Genomic DNA, 25,599 nt, shown 5'->3' with positions numbered 1-25,599 from the left:
AGAAACACTGTTTTTCCTTTATGTTGTAGTTCATGAAAATCAGAATACAAATCACACAAGGGGATTTTGGTTTTTGTTCTAAGTGTTAGCTGGGATGGAACGTTATTCATTTCCTGCTTGGGTCACGCCTCACCGCTGCTGCTGCCCTGTCATCGTTCTCTCTGCTCTGTTGTAGTCTCCATCCTCAAACGGCAGAGTCTGTTCTTTCCACCCCGCTGAGATTCCAAGGGATGTTGTGACAGAGCTCTCAGTCTTTTAAAGTATCGATTCCCAAAGCTTTTGGTAAAATCCTCTTTTTAGGATGGCACAGTGCCGTCATTATCAAACTGGTCATGAAAGTTTTTTGTGAAAGCATGCTGTAGAAATCAGAACGGGATGAGTGTTTCACTTTGCTGTGTTTGTACTGTGTGGAAGAAGGTCAACTATAAGTGGAACACTTTTGTTTTTTCTCCCATTTGTCATGAGAGGAACTCAAAAACCTGAAACATTTTCTACAAACACAAAATAGCATTTTCTCTCAAATATTGTTCTAAAATCTGTCTAAATCTGTGATCTTCAAGGCTGAGATAATCCACCCCACCTCACAGGTGTTCCATAGCCAGATGCTGATTAGACAGTCTCATTATTGCACAGGTGTGCCACAATAAAAGCCTACCCTGAACCGTTACATTTTATTGGGGGGACTCAGAAAACTGGTCAGTATCCAGTGTGAGCTCCATTTGCCTCATGCATTGCAACACATCCCCTTTGCCTAGAGTTGATCAGGTTGCTAATTGTGGTCCGTGGAATGTTGGTCCGCTCCTATTTAATGGCTGTGCGAAGATGCTGAAAATTGGCAGGACCTAGAAAACGCTGCTGTATACACCGATCCAGGGTGGGTGACATGTCCGATAAGCATGATTACGTACAGATCCTTGCAACATGAGACCACGCATTATCACGCTGCAACATGAGGTGAAGTTCTTGGAAATATAGCCAAACAATGTGCCATACATGGATAAGGATCTCACTACGGTATCTCTGACCAATAGGAGAAGATAAACGATATTCATTTAATATCCAAAAAAGTAAAGTGATAAAACGTTCTAGTTGCCCAACTGTTGACGTAGATGCTTTCTTTCTGTCACAAACCCTCCATCTGTCCAAAGTCCCCTCAGTCAGTGATGCATGCCTCACTTGTTTCCCTGCATTTATGCTTGACGTGTGGGATGCTTCACAGTTTGAGGCCCAGTTTGGACTTCTTCCCCACATTAGGAGAAGCTGACATGTTTTCAGCTGCATAACACTTCCTACTGAGTAGCAGTGACGAGATGGCAGGCAGGCTGACTGGCTGGCTTGGCCGATAATGAGGTATGCTCCAGTGGCTTGTATTTGTGTAGCACCTGCCATCTGCGTGCCCTTGAGTGAGGCCACCGCCGTGTGTGTATGTGTTCTGTGTGTGTCCGCTCCTGTAAAGTGTCTGCCTTTGCTCTGGCTGTGTTTTTGAGGCCACGACCGTCTGCCAGTGCATTGAAGTCTAGCTCCTGCCACCGTTGCCTACGGCGTTTTTACTTCCGTGTCACGACCTCCCGCAGTGATTCTGAGCACACTCGCGATGTCAGAGCCGGCACACGGGCGGGCCCTTCAGCTCGGAAGACAGACACTGCGGCCTTTTCATTCGCTCTTGTGCTTTTCATGCACTCCCTACTGACTTAGACTTCTCACTGTTGCTTCTATCCTCTGTTCTTTTATACAGTCTCTCTCGCTCTGCTCCTCACTGAGCTCTTTGTTTCTTTGTGGGGGGAGCTAATTGAAGGCTGCTGGGCCAGAGTTTGATGCGAATGTACTTCGTGACCAATGGGGAGGCCAGTCTAGCAAGCTTTTGTCTGTTGTTTTTAATTTGCCTTTTTATCTCAATTGGACTTCTGGGTTCTGTACAGACATAGAAACTTTGAATTAATCCATCACAGGTTTGGTTTTCTTTGAAATGTATTTATAATTTCACAACTTTCATTTCTTTATTCCACCATATTAATTTTTTCAGTTTTGGTGCCATTTCCTATTTCAGTTTCACTTAAAAAAATACTAGGTAGTACACCTCCTGTAGCAAGTAAGCATAGACACACAACAAGGGAGCATTCACACTAGTACATTCGTTCTCTGCCAAATTTGTTTATTTGTTTGCTTAGTTTGGCTTTTGTGGAAACACCAAGCAAGTGAACTCTGGTCTACTTGAGGATGTGGCTCTCTGCTGACTTGAAAATAAACTCTTGTGGGTTCCATTAACACTATCTAGTCTAATGCGAATGTTATACTTGGCGTGTGACATGTTCAAAAACATGCTAAAGGAGGGTTCTTGAGCGTGTATTTAGCCCATGGTGTTCACACTAGACAACTAGGGACGGGCTACTTCTTCTTTATCTTTTGCTAATGTTTCCTAGCGCATATTTCTGCCTGCTACAGTTGGAATAGGCTTGGTGCAAAATGTTAACCCATTGCAAATCTCACAAATCTTGCTGCAGGCTTTTTCTTTCACCCCTCTATTCCAATATATCAAAGAGTTGTTGTCATATAACAAACCACAATTATTGATTTCTCCTCTATGATCAATTTTCAAATGGTTGGCACTTCTGAGAATTGAGAGGGATGTCATCCATACATCACTACCAAATCTAAGTCCTTGATTGGTTAAAGTTTGACCTGGTTTAAGGCCCAATCTGAATTCTTCCCTTCCCCTTCATTTAGCCCTCAAAACGGAGACTTATGACAAAATAGTGTCTCATCACTTCTGTTCGATGACGTTATCAATAATCAACGGTCCGCTAGCATTAGCACGGAGCTTCCAGTGGTTTTATAACTTTGAAAACACTTAAACTGCCCCTTCAAATGGAGTGGAAGGGAGAAGAATTCAATAACTTTCAATGCATGTCCAGTGGCTGCATGTTTTGTATGTAGAGCCCTAAAACGGTTGTTAAACTTGGTTAGCTATGCGTGAATGCCAAAGTTTTGAACGTGGGAGCCCAAAATGTGCTCTCATAGACTTTTTATTGAAAGTGATTGCCAAAGACAGTGTGAACATAGTGTTTTAGAGAAAGTAACTTTATTGGTGTACATCAAAAGTAGAGAAAAATGCCATCAAAAGCAATCTAGCCCTTATGCTATCCAAGGTATTTTGACTTTGGGAGTGGGGTCATCTGGACCCTACAAGACAGCGCACTGAGCTGTTGTTTTTCCTGTTTAAAAAAAAAAAAATTAACTGATGTCCATAGCTGACATGAAATTCTGGACTGTTCGCTTTCATCCACATTTGTCATGAGAGATAACACATTAATTTAAGGCTGGGGTCATCTGGACCCCATAAGATAGTACAATTAGTGGGAATCATAATAAAGCTGGAAATTCTTTTGGCACTATAATGGTCCCTCCATTTAAAATGGTCCACCTTTCATGGTCTTACCATTTCTTGAATTATTTTAGTGTGTTTTTCATGTTGATTTGGAATTGTAGACTCTTGTCAATCAATCTGTCAATCAATCAACCTGGACAGACTCTGTTCAGTTCACCAAATTAAAATCTATGATTTTTTCATTCCATGGTACTGGACATATTTTTCTATGGAGGTTTGAACTTTGAGAGTTAAACTAAGTTGTTATAATGGTAATATTTAAGAAAAGTGTGTAATGAGGGGTTTTACAGTCTTAAAACTTCTAAAATAATTGCTGAATACTTACGAATGTCGTCTATTATGGGTTATTTTTAGAATGTAGCGATCACAATTAACTGAAAAGCATTGCAGTGACGAGTCCAATGACGAACTAGGATACCTTTGAATTGATTTTCTTTTGATTTTGAGTTTGTGGCCTAACTGCCAAATGTTTCTAAAAGTGTGAGATTTTTTCAGTCTTTAGTGTTTATGTCTGAGAGTACAGTGTTTGAACTCAAACCAAACCAAGGGAAGCGTATCTAGATTCTCCGCCCGATCAAATCAAGTCAAATCAAGACCGTTCATGTGTGAAGACAACATAGGTCTCATTTCGAATCGCCTAATGATTCATCGTTGGGTGTCCTAATTAAAAATAAGTGGCTAGAAAGGTTAAAGTCCGTATTAACCCCATCATGGTGTCCTACTGACATTCACCCCCCCTCTACTTTCTCCTCATGACATCTCACGACGCAGAAGTGCATAAACGTGTGTTTAACCCCTGAGCCGAGGCTGGCAGTAGGCCGGCTGCCGGAAGGCTTTGTGTCAGCTCTGTGGTTTCGGCTTGTTTTGATGCTACAGGCATGAAGCGCTGCTTCCTCCGCGCCCGCCATGTGCTCGGGTAGAGCACAGTTTGTGGGCACGCCTCCACGCCGTGCAGGTATGCTCGTCTAAAAGTAAATCGCGGTTTTTCACGGAAAAACAAACACCGACATCTGTTTCTCATTTCCCCTCTGACCTCAGTACCAAACTTCGAGGATACTATTCTTTTATTACCGCAGTCTGACGATTGATTTATGCGTGAAGCTCAGCCGCTGTATATTACAAACACTTAAATCTTCCTCTTTTTCACAATTTGGTCCACAGACGAACCATTCTAACTCTAGTCTGTCGCATCGAGCTGCTAGAGACTCATCTAAACTGTGCGAGCTTCTCATTCATGGCCTCTACTCTACAATTTAGAGCTGTGGTAAGGATATTGTGGCGGCCTGTTGCCCTAGCAACAGTTCAGTCAATAAAAACAAACTGAAAATGCTTGCTATAGATGCAGCTTGTTCTTGTGCAGCAAGTTATAGTCGCTAACCCTAACTTATTAACCTTACTTAGTCTTAGTTAAATTCTGTTTTAAATTATGCAGTAAAATCACACATTTTATATGCACAGATCTATAAGGCTGCTAATCTGTACTGATCCCTAGTGCTAATATGTGAACAATTCAACAAGGTGCCAAAACTTTGCTTGCTTTTACTTGGTTAAAGGATTTCAAGGAATCTCCTCGACAGAGATTTGTTGGGGTTTGTGACATTCACCAGTGAGATTATGGTGTTATGTCATGTTGAGATGACCTCTCTGTACTCACTGCTTTGTTTTTACTAATGTTGGAAAGTATTTCAATGAGTCAAGGATATTAAAACTCAACTGTTAAAGACCCCCATACCCAGATTTGTAGTCTTTTTTGTGCATCTGTGTGAATCATTTTTCTTTTGTTTTTGTTGTAAATTGTCTGTTGGCAGTTAAAAAACAAAAAGTACCGAGCTCTCCAAAATGATTCATACTCCAGGTGTATGAATACATACACACATGCATACTAGTTCTGTCATGTGATTATTTTTTTTGTGCGATTGATTAATTATGACCTGTAATTAAATAATCTAATTAATTGATTTTAATCGCAATGATTTTTAACCCATTGATGGCTATTAAAGGGAATGTTGTGACATTGTGCCGCAATAAAAGATGAAAATAAAACTAGAAAGGTGGCTTTATTGTTTTATTTATTTATTGTTTTAAATAAAAGACTTCCAACCTTTACTTTGACACCACTGATGGGTAATGTTTTTTCAATTTCGACAAAATAATAATAAAAAAATCAGGTCCAGAGTTCTCTAATTTACCACATCAAAAAAACATTTTTTCTGAGAACAAAAAAAAACAGACTTCAAACTTCATATTAATACCACAATTCAAAATTGCTACACCTTATTCCAGTTTACTACAACAGGAAGACAGTAGAGAAAACATTAGGGGGATTTCATAGATTCCTTTACGCTGTTTGGGTGAATTTGATCATTTTAAAGAAAAAGAGAAGAGAATCTAAGAAGGAAGAAATGAAACACAGTGGAGGAATTGAACCATTTGGACTTGATTTTTTTAAATAAACTTTTGCTTCATCAAAAACAAGTGCTGAGAGGAAAACTTTCCCTCAAAAAGGTGCTGGAGCAGAGTGCAGATTGCGCCTCGCGCTGAAGCTTTTACCATGGCAACATGACACACCATGTATTCAACTGTCCACTTTTATGAGAAAAAATAAAAAATAGGCAGTAAAGTTCTAATGATTTATTTTAAATATTTATATTTTGCTCCTCCATGTCACAGAAGTAATCACGCGACGCAAAAATAATTTTCTATGACACAAGTACACTCTTTTTCCAACAGCACTTTTTATTATGATGTCTCCTCTTGACTCATAATTTGAATAAATAAATACTCAGAGATGCAATTCTAAGCTTTATTTTGACTTTATATGCTCTTCATAATCAGAATAATGCCACAAGAACATGTTAAAACACCAAAAACACAATCTTTAATGAAGTGGGTCTTTAAGTGGGAGAACAAGTACTCACTTATTTTGCAATAACTACAAGAAGTGAACACATTCATGGTCAAATTCTTATCTTGCACCAATCTTGGCATCTAAAAACCCATACTGGTCATACTAAGGAGTACCATCTTTATCACTACCCCTCCAGTTTATTAGCCAGCACCAGCTTTGTTCATTCCAGATCCCCTTCCCTCGCCATGGCCGTTGCTCACGAAGGCGCCGTGTGCCCACCTCCAGAGAGTGGCGAATGAAAGCTGAGGAAAAATCCTCCTCTCCTTTCAACGCTACATTCTTCCCTGCTTCTCTGCGTGCTTCGTCATTATTTCCTCGGCCCTACATGTGCCGGAGCTGTCAGGGAACATCTCCTCTCTCTTTAATGCCGGCGTGCAGCGGAAAACGGCGCACGGAGTGGTACACGAAAGCCCACAGCAGCTTTTTGGTCTTTCATCTCCCCGTCCGTCTTTCTGTCACGCACTGGCTTTTATTTGTCGCTCTTACTCTTTGTCACTGATCCTCTTCCTGTCTCGGTTTTCACCCAAGCTTCCGTCCTTTAAACCCCTCACAAGTCTCGATGTTTGATTACCTTAAGACCTAAACTTGAACACATGAATACATCTTACATTTGGGTGTAGTTCTTTTAATTTAAATCTTCATCAGTGAACCAACGTTTCAAAGTCAAATCTGAGCAAATTCAGGAGCGTAGACAAAGGTCACCGCATCGTCAGGACTTCCGTTGATCTCCCTGTTCTCATTTCCTGCCAGTCTCTGCATGTTCACTTCAGCACAAGTGCATCATTGACTGTAATTAGACTGGAGAGAGCTTGAAATGCAGATAGAGGTCAGTCAGACCTCTTCTTCGCATGGAGAGGCAGAACAATCGAGAATCCAGTCGGTGCTGAAGGTTTCATTGTTCTCCTAGTGGCTACACCTAAAGGAAGACGGGCTCATGTTTTATATCCCTCTGTCTGTTAGAGGAAGCAACAGCTGATATTCCAGTTATCCACCTCTTTGTGTGCCATTTTTCCTTTAGTCAGCCACACCCACTAGCTTCGTGTTTGGCATATTTATCATCATCCTCTGCAGGGTGGGAGGATGAAAACAGTGGGCGATGGCGTTGGTGTGAGTTTGTTTATGGCTGAACATCTCTGAAGCTCCAACACTTTGGACGAGGCTGTTTATTTGTGTGTGAGGTATTTGGCAGGTTATAAAATCTAGAGGACATTGAGCTCCTTTCCTAACATCTTTATCTAATAAAGGTAGAAAATGACCTGGTTTTGGGTAAAGCTTTATGAGAGCAGCACTGGAGAAACCTTGACCTCATGCTATGAACAGAAACAGCATCAGTAGCGTCAATATCAGAAGAAAAAATCTTTTTTGTTCGGAAACTTCATTATCTTATCAGAAATCAGTTAGTTGATTTTGGATTTGGTATGTTTTTGGTTCATTTCATGGGAGAACACAACACAAACTCAACACAGTTGCAAATTGCAAGACTAAACACATGCTTGTATCTAGGGCTGCCACAATTAGTCGACTAATCGACGACTAATCGACTATTAAAATAGTCGACAACTAATTTAATAGTCGATTAGTCGTTACTTTATATTATATGGAGTCAGAGTGTAGTAAAGTTGAAAGTTAGAATGATATTATTCTATCTATTTTGGCTAATTTCATATTTTTTCTTCTTTTTTGTGGCTATTTTGGATTTTAGCTAATATTTCAGCTGCATGCTAGCTTTTTTGGCTCATTTAGGATTTTTTCTGTTTGTTTTTTAGGCTATTTTGGAGCATAACTAATAGTTCAGCTACATGCTAGCCATTTTGGCTAATTTAGTATTTTTGTCATTTTTTAGACTAATTTGGAGTTTAGCTAATATTTCAGCTGCATGCTAGCTATTTTGTCTAATTTGGGTTTTTTGTTGTTTTTTAGTCTATTTTGAAGTTTAGCAAATGTCTGAGCTGTATGCTAGCTGTTTTGGCTAACTTAGGCTTTTTTGGTTTATTTTAGGCTAATTTGGCATGTAACTAATATTTTAGCTGACCTTTAGCTTCAGTGTTTTTATCTATCAATTTTAGCATCTTCAGCAGTCAAATTCAGCTTACAGCATTCACACTAGCATTATCACAGGTAAGGCTATATATCTAGTTTTTAATTAGTTTATACTTAATGATGGTTAAGATGTATACTTTACATCCAGTTTGCACATGACCCGTTTAGTCGATTAATCAGAAAAAATGTGAAGTAAAGTGTTAGCATTAATTGTGTTTTGTTGTCATTATGTGTTTAGTCTTGTGTTTAATTGTTTAGAGTTGTTGTTAATTATGTGTTGCAAAAATTGTAAAGCGAATTTGTTAATTATGTTAAATTTGACGTTGACTGTGCAGTCTGGGTTTTGTAATGTTGGGTTGATTGTGTAGTATTGTAGTGTTGTTGTTTATTGCGTAGTGTTTATGTCTTTTAATTATGTGTTACAAAAAGTGTTGATGTAAGTTGTGTTGTTGACGTTAATAGTGCAGTCTTGTGGTTGATTGTGTAGTGTTGTTATTTAGTGTTAATGTGTTAAAGTGTTAACGTTAATTGTGTTTTGCTGACCTTTTGTCTTGTGGTTAATTGAGTAGTGTTGTGTGCTGTGTATTGTGTTGTTGTTAATTATGTTCTGTTAATGTGTTAATTATGTGTTGCCAAAAATTGAAAAGCTGTGTTGTTGTTACTTGTGTAGTCTTGTGGTTAATTGTGTAGAGTTGTTGTTTATTACATGTTGCAAAAAAATGAGAAAGGTTTAACATTATTTATGCTTTGTTGATGTTATTTCTTTAGTCTTGTGGTTAACTGCGTTGTGTTAGTTGTGTATTGTGTGGTTGTGAATTTTGTAGCGTTAACATGTTAATTATGTGTTGTAAAAATTGTGAAGTGTTTTAGTTAGAGTTAGATGTTGCAGTAGTCTTGTGGATGCGTTTGTAGTGTTGGGTTGCTTGTGTAATGTCTGGTTACTTGTGTAGTGTGTGTACTTATGTAGTTTTCAACTGGGTAATGATTAGAGAGGAAACTTCTATTAAACCAGTCCTCATTTTTTTGTTTTTGTAGTGTTTTTCTCACTTTAATAACACATTGGTGATTAGTGTTAACCACAGTTTTGAGGGCTTGTCCTGCTGTGAAGGCTCATTTTTGAGAACAACTTTTACCACTGCAGCTTTAGCTTCAGTGTTGACGTACTTTAAAGAATAACTCGATTTTTTGGGGTGTTTTTAACATGTATTTGTAGCATTTTTATCATTATGAAGGACAAATATAAACAAATCTTAAATAAAAAGTGTGTTTCTTTATTCAAATTTTGTTGCGTCTGGAGCAGACGAAACTCAGGTTTGTGACGAAGCAACTGTCAACATCTCCCTTCTCCACTCCAATTCTGAAGCATCCACTTACAAACAAATAGATCCGTTAACGTCTTCATTTTCCTCCTCTAAGCTAGAATCTGGCTCAGAACTGAACGGCTTGATAGCACCAATATTGCTTGATATTTTTTTTTTCTGCTATGCTAGCGTTAGCTTGGGCTTGTAAGGGCTATAAGCTAGCGGGAGAGAGTATAAACAAAGGAATGCTGGGAAATAAGCGAGGCTAACTTCCGCGACAACCCATAGCTGAATTTCTAATAAGCTCCAGCTGCTCTTAAAAAAGCGACATTTTTTTTTATTTTAACTAAAAACTGCACAATTATGATGAAAAGACCAGTGGGAACAATTATACAATAGAAAAAATATGGCTAAATAAGGACTTCAAACTTCCATAACTCTAACCATTTATGCAATTAACATTATTTCAGTGGATTCTGAAGTGGTAAACAGCAGCCTTGCGCTGACATGAAACACTTTACGGTAGTGAACTATTTACGCAATAGCTTACATATGCCAATTCTGGAAATGAGAAAAGCGTCTTTTCTTCGGATCAGAATCCATTGGAATAAGTCAATTTCGTAAATGGTCAAAGAGTTAAGATAATTTTAAAAAGTGAAGTATTTTTCTGTCGCCGCTGACGTCTCCAGTCATGCCTGTTGTCGCAAATGCGACAAACCACTTGAGCTCAAAAATGAACTAAATGAAGTATCTACAGAAAAACAAAACATAAATAATTGTTTTTCTTTCATAGGGAAATAAATTGAGGCTTTACAGCATTAAAGGCTTACGCATGACGTTTGTAGTTTGAAAAGTATCATATTTACAATATTACGATTTACGGTTTTATTTTCTCAAAATTATTTACGTAAAAATTGTAGTTGTGCTCATTGATCTAGAATTCATTTTCTGTGGTCACTTAAAGTTTTGTTCAAATGTTTTCGTAGAACTTTAGTAAGCTGCAAACTGGCACCGCTAGATGGATTGGTGGAGGATTATGGGTAGCGTAGTCAGGAGCCTGACAAAGTGATACATTTGAACTGTTTTTCTTTTTAATAGTGCCTTTTGGTCTGTAAAATAACTAACAAAATAATTGCATCTTAATGGGTGGACTCTACGAAACTATTCTTTGTCCCGCCCCTTTTCTAGGCTACGTTAAGTGGGCGGAGTCAACATCAGTCAGAATTCTGTTGTTAACAAAAACTACATTGGCTATGTTTAACTATTGTTGATTGAGTTGAAATTTCTTTTTTTATTTACAATAAAAAGTGTTATAAAATATGTGTTTTTTGATTATTTAGACATCAAAGGCATCAAAAGCGGCCCTCTACATGTCATAATTCAGTGACGGGTCACACAGACGGGGGAGAAAAATTACAATTTTATCCAAGTGAGATAAAGCCTCCAGAGAGGATTATAGTAATCATCTCAACTTGGGCACCAATGGGCTATCTAATGTATTCACTTAGAGAGCTTTGAACCCCCCACCACCACTAGACACACCTACACACAAACAGACAGATTAACGTCTGAGAATCAAGTCCGGTTTGACAGCTTTGACCTATATCCGTCTGTTATGTATGATATGTACAGCTCGGGCCTCTAAGAAAAGTACGAAAAAGTAAGAAAGTAAAGAAAACTTTACATTTTCGTCACATTTTTAATGATCAGGTTTCATATGTGCGATCTGATTCTGCCGCCGCTCTGAAATGTCATTAACTTCTGAGCTGCAGCCATTCCAGGTCACGATAACATTCCTGCCCGGCTTTGAAAAGGAGTTTTATCGCCGTTTGCGAGCAGCTCCACCAGTTAGGTCACTATCTGCCGCCGCACAATAGCAGCCAGGAGGGGGGAAAGAGGAGTCCAGAGCTGAATGAAAGTCGTTCCTCTTGGCTGATTCCGCTGCCCTGGTTTTTTTTTTTTTTGGTCTGTCCTTGCGTGTCTGCCGACTTGAGTGGCGTTTCAGATCGTGCAACTACTTTCCTCTCCTGTCGACCCCCGCAGGTCGGTTCTCCTTTGAAATGCATGAATCCCCCCTCCCTCCCTCCGGCTCAGCGGGGGAAATCACTTTTTCTGCTGAGCCACAAGTGCGCGTTTTGATCCTTCATCTCCTCGCGCCGTGTCTGTCGGGTACCTCTTCAGCGCTGCCAATCCCCGCTGCAAAAGATTGCTGCTCTAACTACACTTTTTCGTCTTTTTTTTTTTTTTTTAATCCCAAAGCAGTTGCTGCCTTCCAGTGGAGTGTTGCGCGACCATCTTGGCATCGAGAGGGGACTTTTGTAGGTTTTGGAAGAGTCTTTGCCTGAACAGCGAGGAGGAACAAACTGTGCGTTGGCTGCAGAGAAGCATAGCACAGCTAGTTTTGGTCTGAGTAGGAATGTTTTGGTCTGATAACTGAAAAAAAGCAGTTTTTGTTCAAACTAGAAAAGCAGTTTACTCTCACTTCTGCATTTCGGAAGCATCAATCTCGTAAAAACAACTTCTCTATTCTTTTTTTTGGATATCATATAAAAGTACCTAATAACCTCTTTTCTATGATAGTCCAGCCCAGCAGACATGCTTCCATGTATGTTTTGTATTCACACACTCGTATGAAATATTCATGCTTTTCGCGTTTGGCAGCAACACAGGCCGATTAGGAGCTGGCGGTTTGTGTGTTGCTAAATTAGCATATTAATGACATAAAAGCCGTATAATTAACACGTGGAGGTGCATTATGCGCGTGAATCATTGTCGGAAAGTCAAAGAATAAAGGGTCGGGCTAATTAGGCTTAAAAAAAACACATGAGGAGGCTTTAAAATTAAATTTACTCTGTGATTTTTTTCACAGACAGCGTTTAAGAGCATTTAGGAAAACGCTAAACCCAATCAGATCATGCATCAATCACAGAGGATCTACTTTTTTTAAAGTGACTGTCTTTTGCACTTTTTTTTTTTTTCTTTTAAGCAGCTTAAACGGAGTAAACCAAGTGAAACGTGGTTTGACAGGCCGGGACAAGTGTCAACCCCGAAAATGTGTGTAAACATAATCCGAGTTACAAAGCTTCCTGTAGAGAATGCAACCTTACTCAGCGGAATCCTGAGGCGTATGGATGTCTGTATGTGCGCGTCGTTTAAACAGGATTAATGCTTCCGGCTAATCCTGATTGATTAATAAAAGCATGAAACTGATTTAAATGGGAACTCTAACTCCAACCGCTAATGGAGTGACTTAACGTCTTTGAGATCACTCTGTACATTAGTAAGAACAGGTTGTGATATTATGGGGAGGCTGTGGTAAGGAGGTAGAGTGGCTGACCTCTGGTCGGAAGATCGCAGGTTCAATTCCTGTCTCGAAATGTCATTGGGCAAGGCACTGGACGCCACACTGTACAGCACTTGGGATCTTCCACAAACGTAGTGAAGCACTAAATACGTATACGCCCTTTACCATATCAATACCGGGTATTGGACTGATGTGCGTATTGGATTTTTGCGTCATACCAAAATGTCACCAGAACCCAACGAGAGCCACAAAGTCCCACTTTATTATTTAAAAAAATGCACAATATGTATGCTTTTTCTGCCAAATAAACTTAAATTTATAAGTGTAACTTAAGCATTACGATAATCGACAAAACAATGGATGCTGAAGCTTTTTGCTTAAAATGGTGATGCAGTTTACTCTAGTTGATAAAGAGTTTTGCTGAAAATGCCAAAGCTATTTGCAAAATATTAAATTTGCTAAAAGACTGAACATTTCATTAAATAACTAGGAAAGAGCACTGAAGTATACCTAAATTTCTGAAAAAAAATTATTAAATTGCTTAAGCATCCCTAATGCACCCCTATTTTGCAAAAATATTTAGTGTGTTACTTAAATGTGAGCTAAACACCAAATTATGCCCCAAAACTTTAGTAGATGCCAAATCAGCCAAAAAAGCTAGCACGTTGTTTAAATACTAGGTAAACTCTGAAATAACGTAAAATTCCTCAGTAAATTAAATTAGTTAAAAACATTAGCCTGTTGCTGAAATAGACCCTAAACTCCAAATTACCCTTAAAACCCCAGTAGACAACGAATTAGCCAAAAATGTTAGCATGTTGCTAGACTACATGCTAAACTCTAAATTAGCCTTAAAACTCCCCGTAGATAACAAATTTGCCAAAAACGTTAGCATGTACGTTAGCAGGTTGCTAAACTACATGCTAAACTCTAAAGTAGCCTGAAAACCCCAGTACACAACAAATTAGCCAAAAAGTTTAGCATATTTTTAAACTACATGCTAAACTTTAAATTAGCCTAAAAACCCCCATAGATAACAAATTAGCCAAAAACGTTAGCATGTTGCTAGACTACATGCTAAACTCTAAATTAGCCTAAAAACCCCAGTAGACAACAGATTAGCCAAAAAGTTTAGCATATTTTTAAACTACATGCTAAACTTTAAATTAGCCTAAAAACCCCAGTTGATAACAAACTAGCCAAAAACGTTAGCATGTTGCTAAACTACATGCTAAACTCTAAATTAGCCTGAAAACCCCCCATAGATAACAAATTAGCCAAAAATGTTAGCATGTTGCTAAACTACATGCTAAACTTTAAATTAGCCTGAAAACCCCAGTAGATAACAAATTAGCCAAAAACGGTAGCATGTTGCTAAACTACATGCTAAATTCTAAATTAGTTTACCCCAATAAAAATAAAATTTACCCCAATAAAAAACTTTTATTCGACAAACCCTAAATTTAAAACCCAAATTTAAAGAATATTATTACGGAAAATTCTGACAGTAAATTAAACTCTTTTTTTTTTTTTTTACCAGGTTAAAAATCTGAAAATAGAAAAGAAAAAACTTAAATAACTAATTTCGTATTTATTCAATCGTTAGTTTTTCATTAAAGCTAAAGAGCCTCAATAAAGGGATAAAAGAGCCACAGGTTGTAGACCCCTGGCCTATCCTATTTACAAAAAAATCTAAATAATACACAGAACACATAGAAACTCTACTTCAGGATTCCTCAAGAACCTGGATTCAAATAACTAATTTGCCATACTTTTCTAGTCTTTTGAACAAATCTGACCAACAATTGCATGTTATTTAAGAATTCTGGTTGTTCTTACTGACCTGGAAGCAGATAACGTAAAAGATTTGGATTGAAGAACCTGCGGTTCTTGTCCAGATGCTTTCTCACATAATACCATTTTGGAATGAACCATCCCTCCCGGTTCTGACTGCCTACTTGAATCCAGCTTTCTTTATGTAAACACAAATCTGACCCTTTCACCTCAGCTGTCAAACGTTGTGCAACAGTGGAGAGTAAGCAGTTTTATCAGGTCAAAAAAAACATTTTTTTCCTCCATAAAAAGCTGCACAAACTCTTCTACTTTAAATGTAACAGTCATAATGCCATATCATTCATGTTCTTGTCATTAAATAATTACGATTAATTTGTCCCTAGGTTTGCGATTAATACGTTAATTTTTTTAATCGTTCCTGGCCCTAATAAAATAAAATAAAAAAATGCTGTTCATAAACCAGTAAAAGTTTCTTTAATAAATCACCACAGAAGGTTAAAAAAAGCATGGAGTTGCAGTCCTTCATTTTAACACAGCCGTTCAGGCTTCCACGGTGTGCATTAAAACATCTCGTTGGGTATTATTTCACTTATACCATGGTCACTAACTTTTTTAGTACTTTGTTCTTGCTAACTGTGGTTTTGATCACCTTTTCACAAAAAGCTGATTACTTGATCCATGGTCTGGTGCCATATTTTACTAATACATTTTACCTGGTAAAACATTGTGATTCATCCCAGCACAACTGTGCCTATAATCAGATTTTTTTGTAATTGTTTGATAGCAGTAATTTAAAATACATTTTCTAAGTGTAGAATTTCGTGTGTGATTTCATAGTTAGATAATAAATGGTCAAGAAATAGAGACAAAAAAATTATATTAATCGCAATTAATTTTTCCCATTAATTAGTTAATTTTTGTAATCAATTACCAGCTCTAGTTTTTGTGTCTCAAAGACTGTTTGGTATAAAGTATCTAAAATCTGGATCACACCAATCAGACTGACTATTTCCACCCATCTGTGGTTCATCTTATCATCAGCAGGTCTGTTTTATATGATTTCTGCACGATTGCCTCTGCAGCATCACTGAGTCATGCTATGTTTGTTTTAGAAGTGTGCGTTTGTGTGCGCATTTGTCACTTTGAGGGTTTAACCACCGCTGTGGCTGTTTTTGTGTTTGGCGGCAGCTGTGTGGCCAAACAGCCATGAATGGTATCTTTCTCCCCGTTTGTACTCGCTGTTCTCAGTCTCCGGTACGATAGCACACGTCCCACAATCCTAAGCAAATGGGACAAAACAACAACAAATCAGTTCCCTCGAGAGCGAGCGGCCTTCTCCGTCTCCCATCGCCAAATCATCTGTTGGTCATCAGCCCAATCGGACGGCAGACAGACAGTCCGTCAATCAAGCTGATGGCAGGCAGTGAGAGATAAACAGCAGCTGGCTGGTGGATCGGCAGCAGCTCTGCTTTCCTTTCTGAAGCAAAAAAAGGAAGCAAAAGGTTTGAAGCTGAATAATTTAGCTGAGCGCAGCTGAGGGAGTAATTCATGCATCGGGCACACTTTGAGTGTAAATGTGCTTTGCTGTGATTGGCCTCTGTATGCAAGTGTGAGTGACTGAGCTCTGGGTTACAGGGAAAAAAATCTAAGTTTCCTGCTTTTCTGCTTGTGCGCCACGGCTCTTTGAACACATTATAAAGTCAAATGTGGTCATGTGACACAACCTTTGTAGAGATGAGTTTCTGCAGATTGACAGATGTGGAGCTGGTGAAGCTTCAGCTTCAAGAGAAGATGACTTGACAACGTGTGTCTGGCAGGGAAGAGGTTACACTTTCACTCAAGACAACCAAAGAACCAGTGTTTTTGTCACTTTGGCAGTGCATAGCGACACATATATGGACCGTAGTTTTTGGAGGATGAGTTGCTCTGGAATATTAAGTCACAGTACGGTTCACTACAGTGTGAACACACAGAGGTTTTCAGAGCACAGATGTGAACTAGAGACATTCTGTAGAGAGATATGAGTTGTTTTGTGAAACAAAACCAGTCAGTAGGACAATTCCATCCAACCATCTACTGTAAGTGTTCGTCCACCCATCCATTCATCCATCCATCTAGTCCTCCCTTCGTTTGTTCGTCCATCCATCCATCCGATCATCCATCCGATCATCCATCCATCTAGTCCTCCCTTCGTTTGTTTGTCCATCCATCCATCCAACCATCCATCCATCCATTCTTCCCTTTGTTTGTTTGTCTGTCCGTCCTTCCATCCATCCATCCATCCATCCATCCATCCCCTCCTCCCTTCGTTCGCTCATCCATCCATCCATCCATCCATCTATCCCTTCTCTCATTTTTTTCCCGTCCATCCATCCATCCATCCATCCATCCATTAATCCATCCATCCATTAATCCATCCATCCATTAATCCATCCATCCATCCATCCATTCATCCATCCCTTCCTTCATTATTTTGTCAATCCATCCATCCACTCATTTCTTCCATCGTTTGTTCATCCATCCATCCCTTCCCTCATTTATTGTCCATCCATCCATTCCTCCCTTTGTTTGTTCATCCATCCATCCTTTCCCTCATTTTTTTGTCCGTTCATCCATCCCTCCAACCATCCATCCATCCATCCATCCTTTGTTTGTTTGTCTGTCCGTCCTTCCATTTGTTCATCCATCCATCCATCCAGTCCTCCCTTTGTTTGTTTGTCCATCCATCCATCCATCCCTCCATCTGTCCATCCATCCCTCCAACCATCCATCCATCCATCCCCTCCTCCCTTCGTTTGTTCATCCATCTATTCATCCATCCTTTCCCTCATTTTTTCCCGTCCATCCATCCATCCATCCATTCCTCCCTTCGTTTGTTCATCCATCCATCCATCCCTTCCTTCATTTATGTATTTTTTTGTTTGCCAGGGTCACATAGTTGCTGGAGCCTATCCCAATTCTTGTGATGGGAAGATGAGGTACATCCTGGACAGCTGCAAACCCAAAGAAGTAATTCAAAATTCTAAAAAGGCTGTCATTGGGTCATGTAGTGTTGTAAATGGTGACCAGTTAGTTCCAACTTGAGGTCATGTGGTCCCTGATGAGTCGCTGGAACTGGGAGATGTTTTACGGTAGTTTAGTTTGCTACTGATAAAAGAAAACCAAACTAAGTGTGTGCACATATTTGACATTCCCTTTTTTTAGCTGCTTTAACTGGACTATCCAACTAATCTACTGTCCGATATTAAGAAAAAAGGAAAATCTACATTAACTTGGTGTGTCATAAATGTAGCGAAATAAAAACATGGAAATGTTTATCTAAAATGGATTATCGGAGGACGAGCAGGAATACCTGGTTGTATTCTTTGTGCTTTTAATACGACGAGCCAAAATGATAACCTAACTCTTTAATACCAGTATAATATTTAATACCAAAATAATATTCAACCATGAACAGAATTCCAGCAGATTCTGAAGCAGAACTAAGTAGTAAGTTGTGAAGATTTGGTTTACGTTTAATGCTTAATCATTAACTTTGAAGATTATTGCAAAGCTAGAGATTTACGATAATTCAAAGAACATCAACACTGGAACTAAATCTCCAGTGTTAAAGAGTTGATGATATTTCAAGGCTGGTAGATACATTTTGCTGCCTTCTTATGTGGCCAGTAATCCAAAAACGTAAACTTGTTGGGCTTTACTATCCATAAATGCTCACAATCCTGCTCCAGAATGCTCTCTGTGTTGTTCAGGTGCTGCATTCAGGTACAGTGAATGCAGCTGAAAGAGCGTAAATGTCTTTTTTAAAGCCGTAGCTGCGGCCCTTCTCCTATTACACGCTTCCACCCCAGATCACACTCTTCTGTGTGTCCATGTGTGAATGGCTTTCTGTGTGCTCGCATAAACTGCTGTTTAAATGGGGTGTCTGTGGGAGCTTTCCGCCTGTGTCATTGCAGTAAGAGCATTTGTTGACATTTTTACACTTTATGCCTTGATGGATTTGTGTTTGCTTTTCTGTTTGTGTGGACGCCAGTGTCCTGTGGTATCGGAGCGTGCATGCAGGGTCGAGAATCAGGTTGATTGGTTTGTGCACGAGTCAGCAGGATGCAAGTGTGATGTGAAGAGTCGGACGGCTCCAGAGCTCATCCAAACCATGATCAGTGATGGTTAGGGATACTTTAGCAGCTTCTTTATTATTTTCTATGATTATTTCTTTCAACGTGTATAAAATCCCTTTTTTTCCCCACTTTTTTATTGCTCACAGCCAGTTTGTACGCTACAGTTTAATGACTAAAATCAAATTAGTGTTATGAACAGAGTTTTCTTTTCTGTAAATATTTTTATTTTAATTTTCTTCGAATAATTTGTTGATGTTTTATCAAAAAAAAACTTTCCAGATGAAAATATCAGTTCTTAATCTGACTTTTAATAGTGATCGGATCTTTGATACAAAAGATTGTCCAATAATATCTTAAAAATATGAATAATACCATACAATGCTAAAAAAAAACAACAAAAAAACTTACGATTTGTTGAGCTAAAAGCTAAGTTAGCTTAAAAAAACAATAAACACCCAATTTAACCGTCAAAACAGTCAAATTAAACACTTTAATCAGACAGTGGGGTTTCCAGGACGAAGCAGCCCCGCTTAGCTCCAAAAGCCACGCCCCCTCAGAGGATATTTTGCAGACGAAGGCTTCAGATAAACATGAACGACATTTAGGTTGTAGGATTTTGGTTAAAAAACTCATAATCATAATCAAAACACTACTGAGAACATTTTTTTTAAAATTCAAAAATAGTCATAGGGGGACTTTAAAAAATAATTAATTGTCAAGCTAAAGCTAAGTTAGCAAGAAAAAGATAAAGAGCTTTAAAAAGAGAAAAACTATGGCAAACAATCTCATAATAAATGTAAAAAGAGCTGAGTTATTAGATTTAACTCAAATGAATTAAAGAAAGTTCTAAAAACTTAAATAATTAATTTTTTTTAAAAATGGCATGCATTGCTAAGCTAAAAGTGAAGTTAGCTAAAAAAAATGTTGCTAAAAAACCCATAAGAACTATCAAAAGTGCAAAGTTCAGAATATTTCCAAGAATGTTCTAAAATTCTGCATACTGCTGAACAATAGTTTTAAACTGCATCATTTGCTAAGCTAAAAGCTAAGTTAAAGAATTGTTGCTAACAAACCCATTTTAACTGTCAAAACTATTAAGTTAATTAAAGTAGTGTTTTTTAAAAAGCTAAAAAATGCTCAACAAATCTAAAGGACTCACTTTACCGCCTAAAAAGGTTTCAGTGGGCCAATTCATTTACACACAACACTATTTTAATTTTGCCTGTACTAAAAAAACCAATAACAATAATTTCATTTCCCTCCTCTGTTGCAGTGCTGGCCAGTTTTAGAGGGACCATCCAGCATGGGCTCCCCCTGGAAATTGGAGACACGGTTCAAATCCTGGAGAAATGTGAAGGTATGCTGACTGGGAAATGGAAAAACATGAAAACAAAGGTTTATTTCTAGAAACAGGTTTGGGACAATAACGCCTGGTTTCATACAGATCATTCATTCTATGGAAAAATCCAAGAGATGCTTCTTTTTCTTTTAGCATCGAGGATGGATTTGATTAAATGATCTCAGAGGAAGAGCTCATGGTAGAATGTTTGGGAGAGAAGCAGTTTGAGAGGAGGAACGAGGATTATGTTGGTACAAGAATGCTGAAGTTGGAACTACCTAGAAGGAAATAAAATGCTGAAGTGAACTAAAGAGAGTAAACATCATAGGTGCTGTGCATTCTGGGAGCCCAAATTGGTGAAGTGAAGAATCAAGAAAGAGTTTGAAGCACACTCTTTGACTTATCGTAACTCCTCTATCGTTTACACAATGTGAATTAGCTGATTCTGACGCAGAGAAAACCGGCTTCATTTGTCGGCTTTGTGCCGATTACTTTACTAATGTAAAGTGTTGCATGATAGTGACAAAATCAGCTGAATATGGAAACACTTCACTTCTATAAGGTGTTGCATATCAGCTCAAGGATAGTTTTCTCCACTTCTGAATCAGCCAAAATTGCAACAATTCCATAAACTGTTGAAGATTTAAAAAGTCAGAAGAGTGTCAACACTGGAGCAAAAGCTTTGGTATTCAAAAGGTTAACATGATATTGAAGAGGAATAGGCACTTATGAATGTGTGTTTTTTTGTGTTACTCCAAAAGTTTGAATCTGAGACACTTTCCAACCATTTGAACTCATCTGAAGGGTTATAGGGTGAATGCTACTTTAGTTTAAACGTATTAAATTATATTTTTCAGAGCATTTTGCTGACTTAACTAACCCTTTAGCTCCAGTGTTTGTATTGTTTCGACTACCGTAACTCATCAACCATTTATGGAACTATGCAGCTTTGCGTTGATATGCAACACTTCTCAGTAGTGAAGATTTTATGCAACCTACATATATAAGATTATTCTGTTACAGAGAAAAGCGGCTTTGTCCTGTAAAGAAACACTTAATGTTGGTAATGCACCAAAATCAACTGATTTACGTTGATTAAGTAATGGTCATAATGTAACGGTAGGTCAAAGAGAGCGTTATTTTGGGTCACCGGTGCCATCTTTGGTGTTACAGCATTGACAAACCTTCTGTAATCAACAGATCTTAGCTAATCATGTTACGGAGAAAAGTGTCTTTGCGCCAGTGTGCAACACTTTATGTTGGTAATGTGTTGCATATCGGTGCAAATCCAATGTGAAGTGTCAGAATTAGCGGATTGGCGTTGATTGCGTCAATGGTCATAGAGTAACAATTGGTCAAAGAGAGCGTTCTTTTGGTGTCGCCAGCGAAATCTTTGGTGGTATAGAATTGACAAACCCAACCGTAATCAACATATATTAGCTAATCATGTTATGGAGAAAAGTGGCTTTGCACCAGTGTGCAACACTTAATGTTGGTAATGTGTTGCATATCGGTGCAAAGCCGATGTGAAATGTGTCAGAATTAGCGGATTAGCGTTGATTGAATAAATGGTCTTAGGGTGTTGGTAAGTCAAAAAGAGCGTTATGTTGGTGTCACCTGTCATCTCTGGTGTTATAGCATTGACAAACCAGCCGTACGCCTCTTTTGAACATTTCATGATGTATAACTCCTATAAAACATCATCAATGAGGAGATTTAGACCTGTTTGGAATCTACTTTAGTTCTTTTGTTTTTTACTTTTTTGTGTGTCCATAAGGTTTTCCTGTCCTTCTTTCATCTCAGATCATCTTCCCATTCCTTCCATTCCTAAAGTTTCATCCCCAAAAACGATTTCACAGCCGGGTCTCGCCGCTGTTTTCCAGCAGCTGAGCAGACGTGCACGGATAGGAACAGCTTTTTCCTCCCTTCCTTTTGAGAGACACGAGCAAAGACACACATATACGAGGAGAGCGGCAGCCAGGAAGTCAGTGGTGCAGCTTGCCAGTCAGTGGGATGTGATATTGTGGTAAAAGACCCTAAGGAAGCTGACAAAAGCACAGCCAGCTGAATGCTTGGCCCAGAAGGGAGGAACAAAATCAGAATCCTGCCAGCAGCGAACGGGCTGCTGACAGCAGAGACAGACTAATGGCTCAGCCTGGAGTTGATGCTATTCTCACTTCAAAACACAGCAGCCGGGATCGAAAATCCAGTAACATGTGGCTCCTGTCTGAAATCACGCCTCTTTAGCAATGGGTTTTGACCCGCTCCTCCACCGGTTCCCCAAAGGAATGCAAGGCTTTCCTCTACTTTAAGCTGTTCCTTCCTAATGTCGGACATTTTTACAGATTTTCAAGAAATAATTTAAAGTGGGAGTCAGTTTCCTGTGATCTACACATGCAACCAAATAAAGAACTTATACGTGGAAATACTGAGCGTTTGTTCCATAGTCCACACTAATAAAACATGACTCAGCAGCAGTATGGCTGTGCAGGCCAAAAACGGATCAGGGACCCAAAAAAAAAAAAAGAAAAAAACTACCTAAGTAGTCACACACTGGTGAATTTGAACTGTGATTACAGTAAGGTAATACATTTACATGTGAGATATTTCCCTAATGCTCTTATCTGGAGGACTTAGAATGGCTGTGGAATGAGCTTAACTGTTCAATTCAGAAAAGAGCATTGACGCAAAGCTTTCACAAATGCATTAGAACGGGGTTTTTAAAGCAGTTTGGGGCTGTACAAAACTATTTCCTCGTTTTTGAATGTAATTTCTTTTAGTCTTTAGAAAAAGATTGACTAATAATACACACCCTAACGTGGGATTACTGGAGTGTAGTAACCTTTAATTGGTATAGATTCAGTTGATTAACATTTGTTCCTTTTTTGACCATTTGGTCTTTTTTCTCTATTTTGTTTGCATCTTTTTCCACTATATATATATATTCTTGTATATTTGTCCATTTTAAGCTTTTGCGTTGCCACTCTCTGTTATATTTATTCTTGTAGAAAAAAAATAAGTTTAAAAGCTCAAAAAGAGCTTTATTATTAATACTATAAAGTAAAATTTTGCATTAACTTTAAATCAAACTAATTTAGAGTTTTAATGGTTTTTAAACATATTTTGCGATGTCTTTTAATTGAGGCATTAACGCATGTGAAAATGTTAAAATAAGGTCCGACATATCACATGAAGCTTGATTTAAACACTTTTCCACGTCAACACATAACGTACAAAATAAGTTCACATAGCACACATAAAGTAATGTATCTTTTATGTTTTGTTTTACGAAATAAGAAAAACACAAAACAACAGCTCTGAATGCTAACACTTAGCATAGCTCTAAATGCTAACGTTTAGCTCAGAACGCTAAAGTTTGGTTTAGCTTTATGTTTATGTGTTAACGTTTAGCTTAGCTCTAACGCTAATGCATTGCTTAGCTCTAAATATTACCAATTAGCATAGCTCTAAATGCTAACATTTAGCTCAGAACGCTAAAGTTTGGTTTGGCTTTATGTTTGTGTGTTAACGTTTAGCTTAGCTCTAAATGCTAATGTTTGGGTTAGCTTTAAATGTAAGCCTTAAGCTTGGCTCTAAACACCAATGTTTGGTTTGGCTCTAAATGTAAAACTGTAATGTGTGGCTAAGCTCTAATTCAAAATGTTTAGCTTAGCTCTTAATGCTAATGTTTGGCTTAGATTTAAATGTTAACGTTTAACTTAGCTCTTTATTCTAATGCTTGGTTTTTAACTAAACACTAATGTTTAGTTTTACTTTAAAGTTAAATGTTTAGCTTAGCTCTAAATGCTAATGTTTGGTTTAGCTGTAAATGTAAATGTGTAGCTTTACATTTAGATATACTAAAATTTACTGTAGATTAGCTCTAAAGTTTATAATTATGTTTAGCCCTAAAGGCTGACATTTACCTTTGCTTTAACCTCTAATATTCAACTTAACGCCAAACCCTAAATCTAGCTGAGCTACCCAGAGACAAATTACAATCTTGTAACTTTTATTGCTACTCCCTTCACTGTAACAACAGTAGAAATGTACTATAACTGTAAAAATACTTAAAAAGAAGTCTAAAGATGTAAAAAGAGATGAAAATGTTACTAACAGCTAGCTTCATGGACTTTATTTTTCTTTGAGTTTACACATTTATTAAAATTGATCTTTTTTGCTTATCACCTTTATTCAATTTCCTGTAAAAACTGATATTAGAATGCTGTTGATGCTGCAAAGTGTTTCTTTGAATAACTGGGATCATTTACTGCACACACCTTTCATCACACCTTTTAGTGTCAACATACTGGAGACAATGTGTAGGTTTTATTATTGTGCTTTGTTTTCATAGGATGGTACAGAGGATTCATCCTTAAAAATCCCAATATCAAGGTAAGTAAACTTCCTCTAGAGCAGGTGCTTTAAGTAGAAAAATATTTATTTTCATATATATTTTTTTTTGAATATGTAAAACTGAGAAGAAAATTGCACTTGTTAATTACATTAGCCAAGCAGATGCAGGTCTTTTAATTACCACTGCAGACAGAATTATTGTTTTGGATGACTTTGTAAAATTCTATTAAGGCTTAATTACATGGTTTATATTTATTTTTAGTCATGGAAGTTTAGATAAAAAAAAAACCAAAGGACACAACAAGCAGTCACTGAAGCTGAAGCTACCAGTAAAGATAAAAAAAAAAAAAAATTCAGCGCGCCGTCTTGTGGGGTCCAGATGACCCCACTATCAATGTAAACAAGCCAAGGATAGCACAATGGTTAATGGCGTTCACAGTAACTTTAGAACTTTTTTCTCATACGCTAAATGTTACCCACGTTAGAAGCGTTAGCTTCATTAACGTATTCAAAGTACCTGTAACTCCCAACCTTGTTAGTAACGCGTAAAAGACAATCCAACACCACTACATGTTAGCCGCATTAGCGTATTCACAGTAACATCCAAACAACCATTTTGACAAACATGCTACATGTTAGCCATATTAGAAGCAAGCGCTAACGAAGAGTTAGCTGCATTAAGGTATTCAAAATACCTGTAACTCTCAACCTTGTTTGCAACACGTAAAAAAATAGACTTATAACACTAAAAAAGACGTTACTGTGACTATGCTGACTCCAAACCATGTTAGTAGCACAAAGAAAATAAATGGTCTGACACCGCTACACGTTATTCACGTTAGCCGCGTTAGCGACGTAAGCGACGTTAGCATATTTACAGCACTTCTTTTTTTACATCTTGTAAAAAAACAGACTGGTACCACTAAAACAAACGCGACTGTGACTACTCTAACTCCCAACCTTGTTAGGAACACCTAAAAAAAACAACACAATCCAGCACCGCTACACCTTAGCCACTTTAGCATATTTAGAATAACACCTTTTTTTTTTTACA

At 38.1% G+C, this 25,599-nt stretch overlaps 1 protein-coding gene across 2 annotated transcripts in view; it reads left to right on the top strand.

Annotated features, from left to right (window-relative positions):
- Positions 1-25,599, top strand: part of dock4b (dedicator of cytokinesis 4b) — a 141,215-nt gene that overhangs the window by 27,016 nt on the left and 88,600 nt on the right. For both annotated transcript variants that reach the window (XM_036210305.1, XM_024290061.2), the window contains exons 2-3: positions 20,124-20,207; positions 24,544-24,584. In XM_036210305.1, the coding sequence (XP_036066198.1) occupies positions 20,124-20,207; positions 24,544-24,584 (125 nt within the window). The remainder of the gene's footprint in view (positions 1-20,123; positions 20,208-24,543; positions 24,585-25,599) is intronic.

Source organism: Oryzias melastigma, linkage group LG23 (assembly GCF_002922805.2).
Source record: "Oryzias melastigma strain HK-1 linkage group LG23, ASM292280v2, whole genome shotgun sequence".
In the NCBI taxonomy this organism is placed as follows: domain Eukaryota; kingdom Metazoa; phylum Chordata; class Actinopteri; order Beloniformes; family Adrianichthyidae; genus Oryzias; species Oryzias melastigma.
Note: the sequence above shows the minus strand (reverse complement) of the source record. Positions and strands in the feature narration are given on the sequence as shown.